The 17,616-nt window shown below is 43.0% G+C and overlaps 2 protein-coding genes across 8 annotated transcripts in view; one reads left to right on the top strand and one right to left on the bottom strand.

The window, feature by feature from the left end:
• Nucleotides 1-4,682, top strand: part of LOC115124129 (genetic suppressor element 1-like) — a 464,233-nt gene extending 459,551 nt beyond the window's left edge. Inside the window, 3 exon segments of the mRNA XM_065011982.1 lie at nt 89-409; nt 1,326-1,429; nt 1,882-4,682. Of these exon segments, the coding sequence (XP_064868054.1) occupies nt 89-409; nt 1,326-1,429; nt 1,882-2,022 (566 nt within the window). The 3' untranslated portion in view covers nt 2,023-4,682.
• A 160-nt stretch (nt 4,683-4,842) lies between these two features.
• LOC115117391 (uncharacterized) lies at nt 4,843-14,434 on the bottom strand. Of its 7 annotated transcripts, XR_010461583.1 has the most exons (6): nt 14,248-14,431; nt 9,943-10,127; nt 9,776-9,845; nt 9,462-9,612; nt 7,506-8,886; nt 4,843-7,374 (listed from the first exon to the last, which is right to left on the bottom strand). XR_010461583.1 is itself a non-coding variant. In XM_065011987.1 (5 exons), exons 2-5 carry the CDS (start codon nt 10,106-10,108, stop codon nt 8,389-8,391), a joined length of 882 nt encoding a protein of 293 aa, XP_064868059.1. In that variant the 5' UTR covers nt 10,109-10,127; nt 14,248-14,434; the 3' UTR covers nt 4,843-8,388. The 7 variants fall into 7 exon arrangements, 6 of the variants coding, with proteins under 6 accessions (XP_064868059.1, XP_064868060.1, XP_064868056.1 ...); XM_065011987.1 differs by having other exon boundaries at nt 4,843-8,883; nt 14,248-14,434; XM_065011988.1 differs by having other exon boundaries at nt 4,843-8,880; nt 14,248-14,434.
• Between the last annotated feature and the right edge of the window lie 3,182 nt (nt 14,435-17,616).

Raw genomic sequence — 17,616 nt, 5'->3', positions numbered from 1 at the left:
CTCTCTCTCTCTCTATTCTCTCTCTCTCTCTCTCTCTATTCTCTCTCTCTATTCTCTCTCTCTATTCTCTCTCTCTCTCTCTCTCTAGGTGGAGCCACAGTGATCTCAGCGCCCTCTCACCTCCAGGACTCCTCAGTGCACTACAACATTCCAGAGCTGCAGAGCGCCCCCAGCCGGCCGCCCCCGCCACACACACACCCTCACACACACCCGCACTCACACCCGCACCCCCAGCCCAATGGGCAGCACTGTCCCCCGCACCCCCACCGTGAGCCCCCAGGAGTGAGGGAGGAGCAGTCTGCACCAGAGGACTCAGAAGAAGAGGAGGAAGAGGAGGAAGAGGAGGCCCCAGTACCCAGGTGGCAGGGGATTGAAGCGATCTTTGAAGCCTATCAGGAATACATTGAAGGTAAGCAGTCAGTCACTTGTCTGTTTATTTAAAGGCCCAGTGCAGTCAAAACGTCATTTCAGCCTGTAATTTAAAAAATATATATATATTATTGTTATTATTATTTTTGGGGGGCTATTTTAGTGGGGTGAAGTTTTGTCCTGCCTGGTGACATCCCCAGTCAGGGATTTAGTTAATAGACCAATAAGAAAGAGAGTTCCAAACCTCTCTGCCAATAAAATATAGTTTTCAGTTTTCCCCTTCCCACTTAGAGCACTAATATTATATAGAGCACTAATATTATATAGAGCACTATAGAGCACTAATATTATATAGAGCACTAATATTTTTTGATGTTGACCATTTTAATTGAAAACAATCACAATAAGGTACTTAATTGTTACCCAGAAATTATTTGATATTGAGATAAAAATGGCTGCATTGGACCTTTAATGTCTATTGTCCTTGGTTTTGGAATGATTCATGTATGGTTGAAATCTGGAGACCAATGAACATTTATGACTTTGGTTAAGAGTAGTTGTAGCGTATTCCCAACACTAGAGGGTAGTATTTATCATTTTCTACTACTCTCTGTTGGTCCAACAAATATGATGTAAACAGTCAAACATACATACACACACTATCTGTAATGAGTTGTGTAGTGAGTTGTGTGCTGTATGCTGCTTGCCTGTGGCAGTATGGTCTGTTGTAGCTCTAGCTGTGTGCTGTTCTCTGGTTATTGGTACATGGGGAGACAGACAGGCAGGGAGTGTTAGCGTGGATGCTAATGAGAACCCAGGTCACATCCCTCAGGCTCATTGTTATTATCTTCTCCTTCCTCTCTCCCTCTCCTCCTCTGCCCCCATCCTCTCCTCCTCATTCTCCACTCCCCTCCTTCTCTTCCCCTGCCTTCCCCTGTCCTCCCTCCCTCTTCCAGAGCAAGGTGTGGAGCGCCAGGTGCTGCAGAGCCAGTGTCGGAGACTGGAGAACCAGCACTACAACCTGAGCCTGACAGCAGAGCAGCTCTCCCACAGCATGGGGGTAAGACCCTGTCTGCTACATCTATCATCACTGAGCTTCCTGCAAATCGTTTGGAGAAAATATTCTTTCTATTTTAATCAGCTATGTTCAATTATAGTCTTCATACTGTACAATAATATTGAATAATGCCACAGAATTCTAAGTAAGTGTGTGTGTGTGTGTGTGTGTGTGTGTGTGTGTGTGTGTGTGTGTGTGTGTGTGTGTCTGTGTGTGCGCTTTTGTTACTTTCTCTTTATGGAGTTGTTACATTTTGTTAATGTGGTTTTATTGACTCTACTCCTCCTCCCTCTCTCGCTCTCCCTCTCTCTCTCTCTCTCTCTCCCTCTCTCTCTCTCTCTCTCTCTCTCTCTCTCTCTCTCTCTCTCTCTCTCTCTCTCTCTCTCTCTCTCTCTCTCTCTCTCTCTCTCTCTCTCTCTCTCTCTCTCTCTCTCTCTCTTCTTCTCTCTTTATAGGAGTTGATGTCTCAGAGACAGAAGCTGGCGGTGGAGAGGGAGAAGTTACAGGCCGAGTTGGAGCACTTCAGGAAGTGTCTGACGCTGCCGCAGCCCCACTGGGGCAGGGGAGGGCACTATAAGGGTTACCCCCCCAGGTGACAGCTCCACTGATCCCCAGGCCCGGCCCCATCCCTCCCTGCCCAAACAGAGTTTATTTTTATGACCCAGCCTGGATCTGGACCCGGATGGACAGCTCCACAGGAGAGAGGGATGGACAGCTCCACAGGAGAGAGGGATGGACAGCTCCACAGGAGAGAGGGATGGACAGCTCCACAGGAGAGAGGGATGGACAGCTCCACAGGAGAGGGATAAAGGATTAATTGATAGATGGATGGGGCAGCAGGGCCAAGCAGTGAAGCACTGACTGGGGCTGCTGCCAGCCTGCCAGGGACGGTGCCACCAGCCAGTGGTCTGTGCTGACCCTGGGGTCAGAGGGTGCAACGGGCACGTCACACATGGGGCAAAGCTCTAGGACGGTATGGTCAACACACACACAAACATACAAAGAGGCACACGCTCACACCATTCTCTTCAGCAGGCACCAGTTACTCTCTTACATTGCTGTCCCAGACCCATCCTAGGCTCCCCTCACAGCCACGCCCACACGGACAATCCTGCAATCGGAGAGCAGCTCAGCCCTGGAATGGGTGTGGTCACGTGACAGAGCGCCATCTACCACCAATCCAATGCCCCTACCTCTGGCCAATCGGACAGGACTGAACCTCCCAGCATCTCTCCTGGTGGCAGGTCAGGCCAGCTTTCAAACTTGAAATGCACTTAAAGAGAAAGACCTGAAGAACTGCCTGGTGGTACTGTGTTACGACAAAGAACTGTTCAAATTAGGGAAGAACTTACAAAATGCACATTTTGGCATGAATAAAGGAAATGTTTTATTTCGAGATGAGAATAAGAATTTAAAAGGTGCTTCAGCCTTGTATTGTAAATACTATTATGCCGAAAAATAATTTTGTATGTTTTTATTACTTTAATCATTGTTCTTTTAAGAAGAAGAAAATAAGCCTGCCATTTTTTTATATGTTCATGCTTTTTTGGGTGAAACAGAAAGCTTTGCTTTTAGTGTTTGTTCTGCTGCTGGTCAGGACTGCCCTGTTCAGAGGTGTAGATGGAAGGAGAAAAGGAGAGAGAACATGCTCTTCTCCTCTCCCCCTTTGACCCAGCCATGTGTGCTGCAGTAGCAGCAGCCTGAGCTCCAGCCACAGCCCTCCCTCCCCTGGCCTCCAGGCCCCGTAAGGCTCACTGAGATGGGGTTAAGACCTAACTCCAGGCCCCACAGGCCTCCCAGATCCATGCACTCCATCAGAACACCAGCCCCACATAGAACCCCTCCTGTCAGGAACAGCATATTTTACCAATCCCCTGTGTGAGTAGTTACCCATGGGAAAGAGTGAGTGACAGCTACAGTTACAATGTCATTCTTTATTTCTCTCTCTCTCTCTCTCTCTCTCTCTCTCTCTCTCTCTCTCTCTCTCTCTCTCTCTCTCTCTCTCTCTCTCTCATATATATATATTCCCCTTCAGCCCTAGTCCAGGGATGAGCCCTTAGTAGAACTGTTGTCTGGTAACTAGACCCATCTCTCTGGACCTTATCATTAAGCACAAGGGACACAACACCCATTATAATGAGACATTCATATCATCACTAAACCCAGAGAGAGGAAACAATGCAGACAGTACCATGTGACAATGCACCGAGGGAGATCTTGCGAGATTCTTCTCCTTTGTGTTTGTCATAAAAGGAAATAGTGCCAAAAAGTAGCCCTCCCTCTCACAAAATATCATGAGGCTTTTTTAAACCTCAAAATAGAGTAATTAAGCGAACTCCCTGAATTTAAATGGCCAACCCACTTCAAAACTTGTTATATTACTACATTGATCCCACTTATTATAAATGTCAAAGCCCTTGCCAACAATTGGATAATGGACGATTGTTTTCTCCACTTGAGGGCCCTCAAATCCAAAGTCTATTAAAGGTTCTCTTTTGCCAAGTATATGAATCATTGTCCTGCTCTGCACTGTGCATCTATAGTGTGTGTTTTCATGCCTACATCAGTCCACCTTGCTGCTGGCCATAGCTGTCTCCTGTGCCTCAGTACCTCTGTTCCCCAGTCTCTCTATTCCCCTACCTTCCTTCTGTGGGAGTGTCTGGCCGGTAGTTTTGTAAAATAAAACGTTTACCCTTACAAGAGGACCTCCGGCAGCATAGATCGCAATGCAGCGTGGGTATTGTAGTGCTCAGTCAGACTTGACAAGGCTTTGAGTATGTAGTCCTAAAGGGGTTCTGTTTGAACTCCAGTCTGATGCTGTGGATGTGAGATGACAGGGAGGGGAGGGTGGCTGCAGGTCTGGTCCCAACATCCCTCTTTGCTCCACTCCTGGTGAGCTTTCAGAGGAACACCTAGTTAGGGAGGCGGAAGCATGTTTACAGAGCAGAGCTACAATAGGAGCACCACCTGTCAATCAGACAGCAAGCGCTACCACTGAGTTAAGCAGCCAATGAGTTAGCGGGAGGACCCTAGGCCCTTCCCCAGAGCCTCCTTACTCTACCATGCACACGCAATAGCCCCCTGACTCTATGGAGGATGTCTAGACTCTAGATGCTGTGAAACTCTGATTTTAAAATGTACTTGTTTGAATTAATTGTAATGTAATATATTATTTGTTGAATGTAGTAATTAGGTATTTATGAATATATTGCTGTAATTTCAGACAAAAAATTAAATAAAATATTTGAAAAATGTACATGAATAGTCAAGTCTTCTCTTGGCACCATTTCTTCCTGCAGGTTCACCATCTATTTTCAGTGTCTGAGTAAAATTGGAACATTGATGTTTGTTTAACAGTGAGAGTGGGAGTGCATCTGATAAGAGATGGGGGTTGTCAATTAAGTGTTTCTACTACATTGGATTTACCATCTGTTTATTATGAGGCAGGCAAAAACTGACAGACACATATAGTGAAATCATCAAATCAAATGTCAAAACTTAATTATGTGATTACTGATCATAATATGTGATGGTTATAATGATAGTTAGAACATACATGTGATGGTTATAATGATAGAATATACATGTGATGGTTATAATGATAGAACATACATGTGATGGTTATAATGATAGTTAGAACATACATGTGATGGTTATAATGATAGAACATACATGTGATGGTTATAATGATAGAACATACATGTGATGGTTATAATGATAGAACATACATGTGATGGTTATAATGATAGAACATACATGTGATGGTTATAATGATAGTAGGAACATACATGTGATGGTTATAATGATAGAACATACATGTGATGGTTATAATGATAGTTAGAACATACATGTGATGGTTATAATGATAGAACATACATGTGATGGTTATAATGATAGTAGGAACATACATGTGATGGTTATAATGATAGTAGGAACATACATGTGATGGTTATAATGATAGTAGGAACATACATGTGATGGTTATAATGATAGTAGGAACATACATGTGATGGTTATAATGATAGAACATACATGTGATGGTTATAATGATAGTAGGAACATACATGTGATGGTTATAATGATAGTAGGAACATACATGTGATGGTTATAATGATAGTAGGAACATACATGTGATGGTTATAATGATAGAACATACATGTGATGGTTATAATGATAGAACATACATGTGATGGTTATAATGATAGAACATACATGTGATGGTTATAATGATAGAACATACATGTGATGGTTATAATGATAGAACATACATGTGATGGTTATAATGATAGTTAGAACATACATGTGATGGTTATAAAATGACAGTGTAGGTACATATTGTTACTTAACCACAAGTGTTACCATTACATAGCATATCTTTCTATAGTTTTATAAAATGGTTAGTTCTGGCATTATGATTAGTTCAAACTAAAAGGTGTTTTCTATTCATGCTATATATCACTGTATTATATCAACAACTCTTTATTAATATTACTTATGATTAAAATGAAAAGGTTCACAACAAAGTATTCAGTGATAAAGTACATATGAATCTCATCACAGCCTGAAGAGCAGTCATGCAGTCACAGTCAGACAATTTTCTCTACTCCTCCATCAAACCCTATCTACCCTACATGCATGTTCAAATGGAAAACAGCCATGTTCCCATGTTTGTGGAGACTGCGTTCACGGTAAAGGCTGCATATATCGACTCAATTAGAAATGTACATTTCAATCACACTGTAGCGCAGCTCTTTAGTGCTATGTGTTGAATGGAGCAATTATATAGGACACAACAAATATGTATACAGTTGGCTGGATGTGGTGTTGGAGGGCCAGTAGGGGGCACTCTTCCCTATGGTCTAAGGAGTTCCCAATGCCCAGGGGCAGTGACGGGGACATTGCACTGCGTTAGGTGCAGCCTTTCAGATGGGACATTAAACAGATGTCCTGACTGTGGTCATTGAAATTACATGGCACTTATTGTAACTGTAAGTGATTTAACCTTTGTTTCGTGAATAACTTATTATACCCGTCAATTCCTAATTGTTTTATACTGTATCCTCACCTCTACACCATTAAAGCTGATGTCTGGTCAGTATTCTGGCACAAATGGTTACACCCATAGTTGTGTACGACTAGAGATTCATCCAGGTTATTTAGCAACATTTGAGTTTATGTCTTGTTTGGACATGACATTCTCATTCTGGATTGGATAGATTTGTATAACTCGTATTTCTACTTGTAGGTATTAAACACTACCTCCAACAGAGAACTTGTGGATTGGATAGATTTGTATAACTCTTATTTCTACTTGTAGGTATTAAACACTACCTCCAACAGAGGACTTGTGGATTGGATAGATTTGTATAACTCTTATTTCTACTTGTAGGTATTAAACACTACCTCCAACAGAGGACTTGTGGATTGGATAGATTTGTATAACTCTTATTTCTACTTGTAGGTATTAAACACTACCTCCAACAGAGGACTTGTGGATTGGATAGATTTGTATAACCCTTATTTCTACTTGTAGGTATTAAACACTACCTCCAACAGAGGACTTGTGGATTGGATAGATTTGTATAACTCTTATTTCTGCTTGTAGGTATTAAACACTACCTCCAACAGAGGACTTGTGGATTGGATAGATTTGTATAACCCTTATTTCTACTTGTAGGTATTAAACACTACCTCCAACAGAGAACTTGTGGATTGGATAGATTTGTATAACTCTTATTTCTGCTTGTAGGTATTAAACACTACCTCCAACAGAGGACTTGTGGATTGGATAGATTTGTATAACTCTTATTTCTACTTGTAGGTATTAAACACTACCTCCAACAGAGGACTTGTGGATTGGATAGATTTGTATAACCCTTATTTCTGCTTGTAGGTATTAAACACTACCTCCAACAGAGGACTTGTGGATTGGATAGATTTGTATAACCCTTATTTCTGCTTGTAGGTATTAAACACTACCTCCAACAGAGGACTTGTGGATTGGCAGTAAAAATAACACGCGGGCTACAATGGAAAACTGTTAGGTGTAGTTGAATTACTCTGGTCCAAGACATACAGCCAAGCAGTCATCAACATCCACTCTGTCTTTTTCTCCACACTCTCTCAAAGGTGCCTCTGGGAATATTATCGCTTTCAAAATAAAAGTCCCCAGGGTACAAACAGTGTCTCAATACATTACGGCAAAATAAAAGTCATAACAAAAGTAAGGCTACAGATTTTTATGTCAACATAAGTCTAGGCTTTAGAAGTGCCATGAATTGGTATGCGTTACATCTCTGGTTGTTTTGCTCTGCTCTCTGCTGGACTCCTCTTATCCTGTTGGTTCTCAGACCCCCTCACTTTCTTTCTGTATTTTCGGACCTCACCAGCTGCCTTACACAGGCTCAGAAATGCATCATTATTTACCACAGGAAGTTCTTTACACTTGTCCTCAAATTTCTCATCTGGACAAGTCAACAGTTCCATCAATAATCGTCTTGTTTTACCAAAACTTCCTTGGCCCTTTAGTTCACTCTTTATCTCACCATTGATGTATGCACTTGTTGCCCAAACTCTAGGATTAAAATGTGATTGAGCAGTTGTCAGGCCATCCTTATTTATTTTACTCCTTGCTGGAACAGAGGTAATTATGGGATTGTCAGCGGTAAAGACTGCTGTGAATTGTTCACGCTCCTTAACTTTTTTGATACATTTTGGCGACTCCATTGTTTTGCCTTTTCCAAGAAAGCTCTCTGTTAGTGTGTCCTCCCCCTTTAGGAGTAAAACACAGAAGTTGGGCTCTGGATAGTATGTGCCTAGAGGAAAGTGTTTTGCTGTCTCAACTCGAATCGCTCTGTCAACCTGGCTTGACCTCTTTAAAGCCCCGTCCGGAAACTCATAGCCTGTTGACATCACCGTTGGTGGGATGCCAGAGTGAGTGTTAGAGTGCTTTCTAACTATCTCTAAATAAGAGCTGTACACTTGGTTAAAAAGCTTACAGTATCAGCGTCAATAAAACTGAAATAGATCAGAGCGTCAGGATCCTCTCCTCTCAACTCTCTAACAAGCTGTTTAGTTTCTTCGTGATCTTTTAGATATTCTCTGATATCCGTATATGGTATACCTTTTATTTGATTTATACTGTCTACATATTTAATGTCACCATTGGGTCCCCAGGTAAATGAAATCTTTTTAAACTTCAATACCGTATTCTCCTTCATGTTCATCAGCATTGTCAGCTGCTCCCTGAGCTCAGGAGAATCTTTGCCATTTAGGCCAATGATGATGGCCACATCTTTCAGGTGCTCCTCATCTTCCTCCTTAAATCCTGTATCCTTCAACAACTTCAGTAACCTTTGAACCTGTGACTGGATTTGGTCCAGTGATCGGTTGTTGTCAGGTAGTGGGACCCACATGGGCACATTGATCAGAAACTTGATCTTTTGATCCTGGTTCTGCTTCTGGGTTTGTCAGGAGAAACAACAAAAACAAACCATGTCAGGTTAAAAAATGATAATACTTTTGGTTAAAGGTGTCACAACTCCCCTTCCCGTTCGGGTGGCGCTCGGCGGTCCTCGTCGCCGGCCTACTAGCTGCCACTGATACACCTGTTTTGAGTTGGTTGTAATTAGTTGGGCTTTATTAGTCAGCCGGCCCGCCCGTTTCTTTGTGCGGGATTGATTATTGTAACCCTGGTGTTTGTTACAGACGAACGTGTTGGTGTGTGTTCGTATATAGTGCTGGACTGTTTCCTTCCCCGTGTCTGGGGCATTTTGATTGTGAGCACCCAGTGTTTAGTGGGGTGGCCGTGGTTCACTGTGTGTGCATTAAAAGAGCACTATATTGAACTCTCTGTTTTCCTGCGCCTGACTTCACACTCACGACACCCAGTACCTTACAAAAGGTCACTGTTAGAAATGTGCAGTATCCCTTGGAGAGGACCGATTTAAACTCTGAAGATCATTGACCTCTCACTGTATTTCATATATTTGATCCCTGATGTTTTTCTATTACAATGACACTGTTGTTGGCTCACCTGACTGGACCCCTGGTTGAGCTCGTTCCTTCCATCTTGGTCCCCTCTTTTATTCTTCATCTTATTAGAAGGCTCTGGCTGCCCTGGTTGTGGGGTGTTGATCGACCTCTTGGCACCAGTGGGCAACATTTGCAGCTCAGTATTCTCCAATCTGCAGAACAAAACGGAAATAAATCATGGTTTAAAACAAAATGTTATAACAAGTTATAACATAGCTACCAGTAATAGGAAAACATACTTTGAGAGGTCTGTGTCACCCACATCACCCAAATGTTTTCCTCCAAAACATCCTTCATGAGTTTTTTTCTCCCTACCGTATTATGCGTTCGCTGGTGTCTGGGTTGTCGACATAAGACTGTCTGGTGGGCTGCTTCATAATAGAGTCTGAGGGGAGAAACAGGCTATTCAGAGACAGAGCATTTTGGGAAAGAGGTAGAGTTAGTTAGATTGAATGTGTAGTGATAAACCATTCTCTTCTAACCTTGTGTTAAATTACTAGCTGGGACGCCTACAGGTTCATCAGATGCCATCCCCAAACAGCAGGAGAACATTGAGGAGCGTGGCTGGGTTACCGGAACCATCATAGGAGACGTCTCTGGGGATCTTTCTCGTGATCTTTCTCTCTGTTGTCTGTTGTTACCCTCCATGATGTCTCAGACAGACCTACTGTATGAAAGCACAAGACTCAGAGGAGGAAAGGATCTATTTCAAATCAAATGATATGTGCAATACATCTCCATTTCATAAATCTTCTTAATTTGCTAAATAATTGTAAATAGTAATATTTTAATGCACTGTCCTGTTACCGAGAATGGATTCTCATTTCATTACTGGCTATTGACATTTGATAAATCCAACCATACTTCATTGATACTTGAATGTTGATAGAGAATATACTAGAGCTTAGAATAGCATACTACATTTGATGAAGATATCGATCAACGCATTCACTATTTCCTTGTTTCTTAGTGAAACAAAATAATTCAGATGAAGGTTTTTCCTAATGCCTCTAAAGACGGAGATGAGATTAGGCCTGTCTAAAAAATACATATCTGTTGATGTTCTCAGCAATCTACCCCAGTAGTTTCCCTGTGGGACGTGTGTTGTGTTGCAGGTCACCAACATTCCTCCACCATGTTGAATATTTCATTAGAGACCCATCTTCCTTTTCGGATATGTTCGCAAGAAAACACCTGCATCACTGCTGTGGTTTGTTATTTACTGTACAACATGAGGAAGTATTGTTGTGAGCACATTTTGGATAACTATGGTTCCAAATATTATTTGTGGAACTACAAAAGTTGACTATCATTTGGGGTGATTACTAATACTGCATTGTAATACAGACAGCAATAAGGGACTACTTCAAATAAAATAACATATTTAAATACAGATATCAGAAAGGGATTATTTTCAGAAACAATTAGATTGGCAACCTTTCACTAATGGCAGATTAGTTGAACTAGTGTAAATGAACAAACCAATCAACCAATCAGATGTTACTCCTTGAACAGCACATACAGACATCATGATAAATTCAGTGCATTCAGAAAGTATTCAGACCACTTCACTTTTTCCACATTTTGTTACATTACAGCCTTATTCTAAAATGGATCAAATACAAAAATATCCTCATCAATCTACACACAATACCACACAATGACAAGGCGAAAATGTATTAAATATAAAAAACAGAAATACCTTATTTACTTAAGCATTCAGACCCTTTGCTATGAGACTCGAAATTGAGCTCAGATGCAATCTGTTTCCAATGATCATCCTTGAGATGTTTCCACAACTTGATTGGATTCCACTTGTGGTAAATTCAATTGATTGACCATGATTTGGAAAGGCACACACCTGTCTATATAAGGTACCACAGTTGACAGTGCATGTCAGAGCAATAACCAAGCCATGATGTCAAAGTAATTGTCCGTAGAGCTCCGAGACAGGATTGTGTTGAGGCACAGATTTAAGTGAAGAGTACCAAGACATTTCTGCAGCATTGAAGGTCCTCAAGAACACTGTGGTCTCCATCATTCTTCAATTACATAAGTTTGGAACCACCAAGACCCTTCCTAGAGCTGGCCACCTGGCCAAACTGAGCAATCGGGGGAGAAGGGCCTTGGTCAGGGAGGTGACCAAGAACCCGATGGTCAAAAGTAAAAGGCACATGACAGCCTGCTTGGAGTTTGACCAAAAGGCACCTAAAGGACTCTCAGAATCTCTGGTCTGATGAAAGCAAGATTGAACTCTTTGGCCTGAATGTCAAGCGTCACGTCTGGAGGAAACCTAGCACCATACCTACTGTGAAGCATGGTGGTGGCAGCATCATGCTGTGGGGATGTTTTTCAGCGGCAGGGACTGGGAGACAGAATCGAGGGGAAAATGAACGGAGCAAAGTACAGACAGGTCCTTGATGAAAACCTGCTCAAGAGCGCTCAGAACCTCAGACAGGGCCGAAGGTTCACCTTCCAACAGGACAACGGCCCTAAACACACAGCCAAAACAACGCAGGAGTGGCTTCGGCACAAGTCTCTGAATGTCCTTGAGTGGCCCAGCCAGAGCCTGGACTTGAACCCTTTCTTACATCTCTGGAGAGACCTGAGAATACCTGTGCAGCGACACTCCCCATCCAACCTGACAGAGCTTGAGAGGATCTGCAGAGAATGGGAGAAACTCCCCAAATACAGATGTGCCAAACTTGTAGCGTCATACCCAAGAAGACTTGAGGCGGCAGTTTAAACGGTCTGAATACGTATATACTGTGATATTTCCATTATTTATTTTTAATACATTTGCACACACAAAAAACAACTGTTTTTGCTTTGTCATTATGGGGTATTATTCTAAAATTGATTAAATGTGTTTTTTCCCTCATCAATCTACACACAGTAAAAAACGTTTTTATCAATTTAGAATAAGGATGTAATGTAACAAAATGTGGAAGAGTCAAGGGGTCTGAATACTTTCTGAATGCACTGTATCTGTTTTTCCATTTAGAAATAAAAGCATTTTATGTATCTAGCCCCTGTTATGAAACTACTATATTTTAGATATAACATTTTCATGAATCTTTAAAAAATGTTAGACTTTTTTCCACTTTGTGATTACAGAATATTTAGTGTAGCTCATTGACAGAAAAATGGCAATCAAATCCATTTTAATCCCACTTTGTAATGCAATAAAATTTGAATAAATCCAAGGGGGTTGTAGACTTTCTAGAGGCACTGTATATCCAAAATGTAAAATGTAGTTTCACTGTCAAAATTCACAGTGCTTGACTTGTGTAGGAGCTCACCAGAGCTGAGTACCAGCACTTAACATTTTCTACTGCTTGAGCTCAAATACAAATAAGTTTCAAATATACACATCATACCAACTTTAATGGGATATTTTCATCAGAATACAAATTAACATTATTTTCCAGTACCTTGGCTGTAGTCGATTCAACAAGGCAGTGTTTAGATATTCCCGTAGATACTTAGTCTTATATTTAGTTTTGTTAATATTACTGTTAACACTTATGCCGCTGTAATAGCACTAACATTTTATTAACATTGCATTTTCCCAATTGCATAGCAAGATAGTTGAGTTGATAATTTACAGTAAAGGTAATTTAAAGGCACCTCTTAGAGGTTAGGGTCATTTTTTTCAACTTTTTGATAAAAAAGTGTGCAAAATTTCAACGTCCTGCTACTCATGCCAGGAATATAGTATATGCATATGATTAGTATGTGTGGATAGAAAACACTCTGAAGTTTATAAAACTGGTTAAATCATGTCTGTGACTATAACAAAACGTGTGTAGCAGGCAAAACCCCAAGGAAAAACTGTTCACAAAAAAATATATATATATCCCTCCGCCAGTTCCCTGTATTGTCTATGGCAAGGGAAATTAGATAGCGCCCAGTTTACAGTTCCTACAGCTTCCACACGATGTCGCCAGTCTTGGGAATTGGGTTGAAGTTCATCTTTGGTGAAATGAAGAATAGGCACTTCCTGTCAGAGGGTACACGGTGGAAAGTTTTGACAGAGAGAAAATCGTCCATGATTTCTTGACTTGCTGCTATTGAATACAGATCGCCCCATCAATTTGATTGATTATTAACGTTTACAAATACCTAAAGTTGGATTACAAAAGTAGTTTGAAGTATTTTGTCAAAGTTTATAGGCAACATTTTTCATTTAAAAAATGACGTTGCGTTTTGGAAAGCTGTTTTTTTCTGGATCAGACGGGCTATATAAATGGACATATTGGAGTGCCAACAAAGAAGCTCGTTAAAGGTAATGCATGTTTTATATTTTATTTCTGTGTTTTGTGTAGCGCCGGCTACGCTAATTCTTTTGTTTACGTCTCCTTCAGGTATTTCGGGGGGTGCATGCTATCAGATAATAGCTTCTCATGCTTTTGCCGAAAAGCATTTTTAAAATCTGACATGTTGGCTTGATTCACAACGAGTGTAGCTTTAATTGAGTACCCTGCATGTGTGATTTAATGAAAGTTTGAGTTTTAACGAGTACTATATGAATTTGGCGCTACGCATTTCCCAAGGCTAGTGGCTAGGGTGAGACGCTAGCGTCTCAGTGGCCTTAAGAGGATTTAAAGGCAATTTACACTTGAGTCTTGTACTGAATCCCCACCCTAGTCCTTTAGTGTCAATTGAATTACATAACAAAAATACTTTGCTAAATTGTCATAGGCTTTTTCCCTGTTTCTGATAGTCAATCATGTCAATTTAGACAAATACGTAAATATACAATCAAACCTGAAACAAAGTCTTACCCACTAATCGTCTTCTGATCACTCCACTGTCTTTGCATGACCTTTTTAAATGTATGCTTCAATGAGTGGTCCTCTGAGGCAGAAGCTCTGTATGTGAGCTGTTGAAGGTTCCTCTTTATGAAGCCCAGAATAGGATGTGGCCTCTTATACGTCTGAAGAATGAAGTTATCTGCATATTGTGCTCCTTTTGTAATAGGTGGAGGGAAGCATCTGAGAGGGAGAGGCATACTGTATAGCCTTCCCTGCAGTCATCTGTCGTGGTCATTTCCTGTATTACTAAATAAGGAGAGTTTACAAACCACACACAAGTCAGAGTTATACTTAAACTTCATCTTTTAATAATATGAGCTTCACCATAGCACTGTGACTCTCAGATCAATTCAGGGTCTATAAATTAATTCTGAGAGTCCTTACAATAGAATACTTAATCTTTTATAGCCAAGATACACCCTTCTCAACTCAGAATGACGAAGCACAGATCTTAGAAACTTCACAAAGGGCCTTTTACTTGAAAGAGGAGTATCCTATAGCCAGATAGCATTAGCTATAAATTATCGTTCAGTTTGCTCTCTAAGACAAGGTTCTACTTCTCGTTCTTGGTACTTCCTATTACCAAAACATCATACCTCATTACACAGTAGTCTGTCTTCATACGTAACTGTAGTACATGCATTTGTGGAAAACAATACAGTAAAGTGTGACTGGTTATTTTAATGAATACATTTAGTTTTAATGAGGCAGTAGTGTAGGCCTACAGATATCTCTATAGCCAGGTTTGGCACACCCTGACCTGTTTCACCTGTCTTTGTGCTTGTCTCTACCCCTCTCTGTTACCAGTTTGTCTTGTCTTGTCAAGCTTACCAGCGTGTTTTTCCGTGGTCCTGTTTTCCAAGTCTCTGTTTTTCTAGCCTTCCCGGTTCTGACCCGTTCCGCCTGCCCTGACACTGAGCCCGCCTGCCTGACCCGTTCCGCCTGCCCTGACACTGAGCCCGCCTGCCTGACCGTTCACCCTGCCCTGACACTGAGCCCGCCTGCCTGACCCGTTCTGCCTGCCCTGACACTGAGCCCGCCTGCCTGACCCGTTCTGCCTGCCCTGACACTGAGCCCGCCTGCCTGACCCGTTCCGCCTGCCCTGACACTGAGCCCGCCTGCCTGACCCGTTCCGCCTGCCCTGACACTGAGCCCGCCTGGCTGACCGTTCACCCTGCCCTGACACTGAGCCCGCCTGCCTGACCCGTTCTGCCTGCCCTGACACTGAGCCCGCCTGCCTGACCCGTTCTGCCTGCCCTGACACTGAGCCCGCCTGCCTGACCCGTTCCGCCTGCCCTGACACTGAGCCGCCTGCCTGACCCGTTCCGCCTGCCCTGACACTGAGCCCGCCTGCCTGACCGTTCACCCTGTCCTGACACTGAGCCCGCCTGCCTGACCGTTCACCCTGCCTTGACACTGAGCCCACCTGCCTGACCCGTTCTGCCTGCCCTGACACTGAGCCCGCCTGCCTGACCCGTTCTGCCTGCCCTGACACTGAGCCCGCCTGCCTGACCCGTTCTGCCTGCCCTGACACTGAGCCCACCTCCCTGACACTGAGCCCGCCTGCCTGACCGTTCACCCTGTCCTGACACTGAGCCCGCGTGCCTGACCCGTTCTGCCTGCCCTGACACTGAGCCCGCCTGCCTGACCCGTTCTGCCTGCCCTGACACTGAGCCCACCTCCCTGACACTGAGCCCGCCTGCCTGACCCGTTCCACCTGCCCTGACACTGAGCCCGCCTCCCTGACACTGAGCCCGCCTGCCTGACCCGTTCCGCCTGCCCTGACACTGAGCCCGCCTGCCTGACCGTTCACCCTGCCTTGACCTCGAGCCTGCCTGCCCCCACTGTAACTTTCAGACTCTAACCTGGTTTATGAACTTCTGCCTGTCCCTGACCTGCCTATTGCCTGCCCCTTTTATTTCAATAAACATCAGAGACTCGAACCATCTGCCTCCTGTGTCTGCATCTGGGTCTAGCCCTGTGTCGATATAAGGTTAGCTGACAATGTCACGAAAACGATGTGCACGCTTCAATGGGGCAGAAGTCAATGTGTTGTTGAGTGATTGTTCGCAACAATGACAAGAAGCTGCCTTGTGGGGAATCGTAGGTGTCTTGTTTCAGCTAGTTTTATCTTGTTCTTTGATACCATAACTTGTTTTGAGGTTGCCACATCTATGCTAATATGGCAAAACATTTGCTAGCTATGGAATGGTATCACAGGAGGACCCTCTAAACAGTTTTATGGAATGGTATCACAGGAGGCCCCTCTAAACAGTTATATGGAATGGCACCACAGGAGGTCCCTCTAAACAGTTCTATGGAGTGGCACCACAGGAGGTCCATCTAAACAGTTCTATGGAGTGGCACCACAGGAGGTCCTTCTAAACAGTTCTATGGAGTGGCACCACAGGAGGTCCCTCTAAACAGTTCTATGTAATGGCACCACAGGAGGTCCCTCTAAACAGTTCTATGGAGTGGCACCACAGGAGGTCCCTCTAAACAGTTCTATGGGCAACATGCTGGCATACTATTTAAGTGGAAGGATTGGTTTTATCTTACTTTTAGGAAGAAGGAAGGAAGTTATGCAACATCTCAAGCTAGAGAAAATACGCTACTCCGTTAGGGGATCTGCAATTACATTTTATAATATCTGACAACCTTTCCTATCCTTTGTAGAAGGCATGGACCCAACAAATTTCATAACTCCATAAACCAACCCAAATTAGAATTTGTATAATTATTTTTACAATTTTTTAACTTTGTGTTTTATAACATTGTTGTATTTTTTTAAAACTATTTGATTATATTACTCATTGTATATCATCATGCCTGCTTTAAGTCTAGTTTTGAGGTGGGGCTCTAATAGAGGGGTGGGTTTGACTTGGTAGGGGGTCCGTGTGTGTTCTGTTAGAGCATGGGGGGTTGGGGTGGGTTTGACTTGGTAGGGGATCCGTGTGTGTTCTGTTAGAGCATGGGGGTTGGGGTAGGTTTGACTTGGTAGGGGATCCGTGTGTGTTCTGTTAGAGCATGGGGGGGGTTGACTTGGTAGGGGATCCGTGTGTGTTCTGTTAGAGCATGGGGGTTGGGGTGGGTTTGACTTGGTAGGGGATATGTGTGTGTTCTGTTAGAGCATGGGGGGTTGGGGTGGGTCAGAATGGCCCGGAAGCATAACCAGAATGGCCCAGAAGCGTAGCCAGAATGGCCCGGAAGCATAACCAGAATGGCCCGGAAGCGTAGCCAGAATGGCCCGGAAGCGTAGCCAGAATGGCCCGGAAGCGTAGCCAGAATAGCCCGGAAGCGTAGCCAGAATGGCCCGGAAGCATAGCCACAATGGTCTCG

Source organism: Oncorhynchus nerka, linkage group LG27 (assembly GCF_034236695.1).
Source record: "Oncorhynchus nerka isolate Pitt River linkage group LG27, Oner_Uvic_2.0, whole genome shotgun sequence".
Classification (NCBI taxonomy): domain Eukaryota; kingdom Metazoa; phylum Chordata; class Actinopteri; order Salmoniformes; family Salmonidae; genus Oncorhynchus; species Oncorhynchus nerka.
Note: the sequence above shows the minus strand (reverse complement) of the source record. Positions and strands in the feature narration are given on the sequence as shown.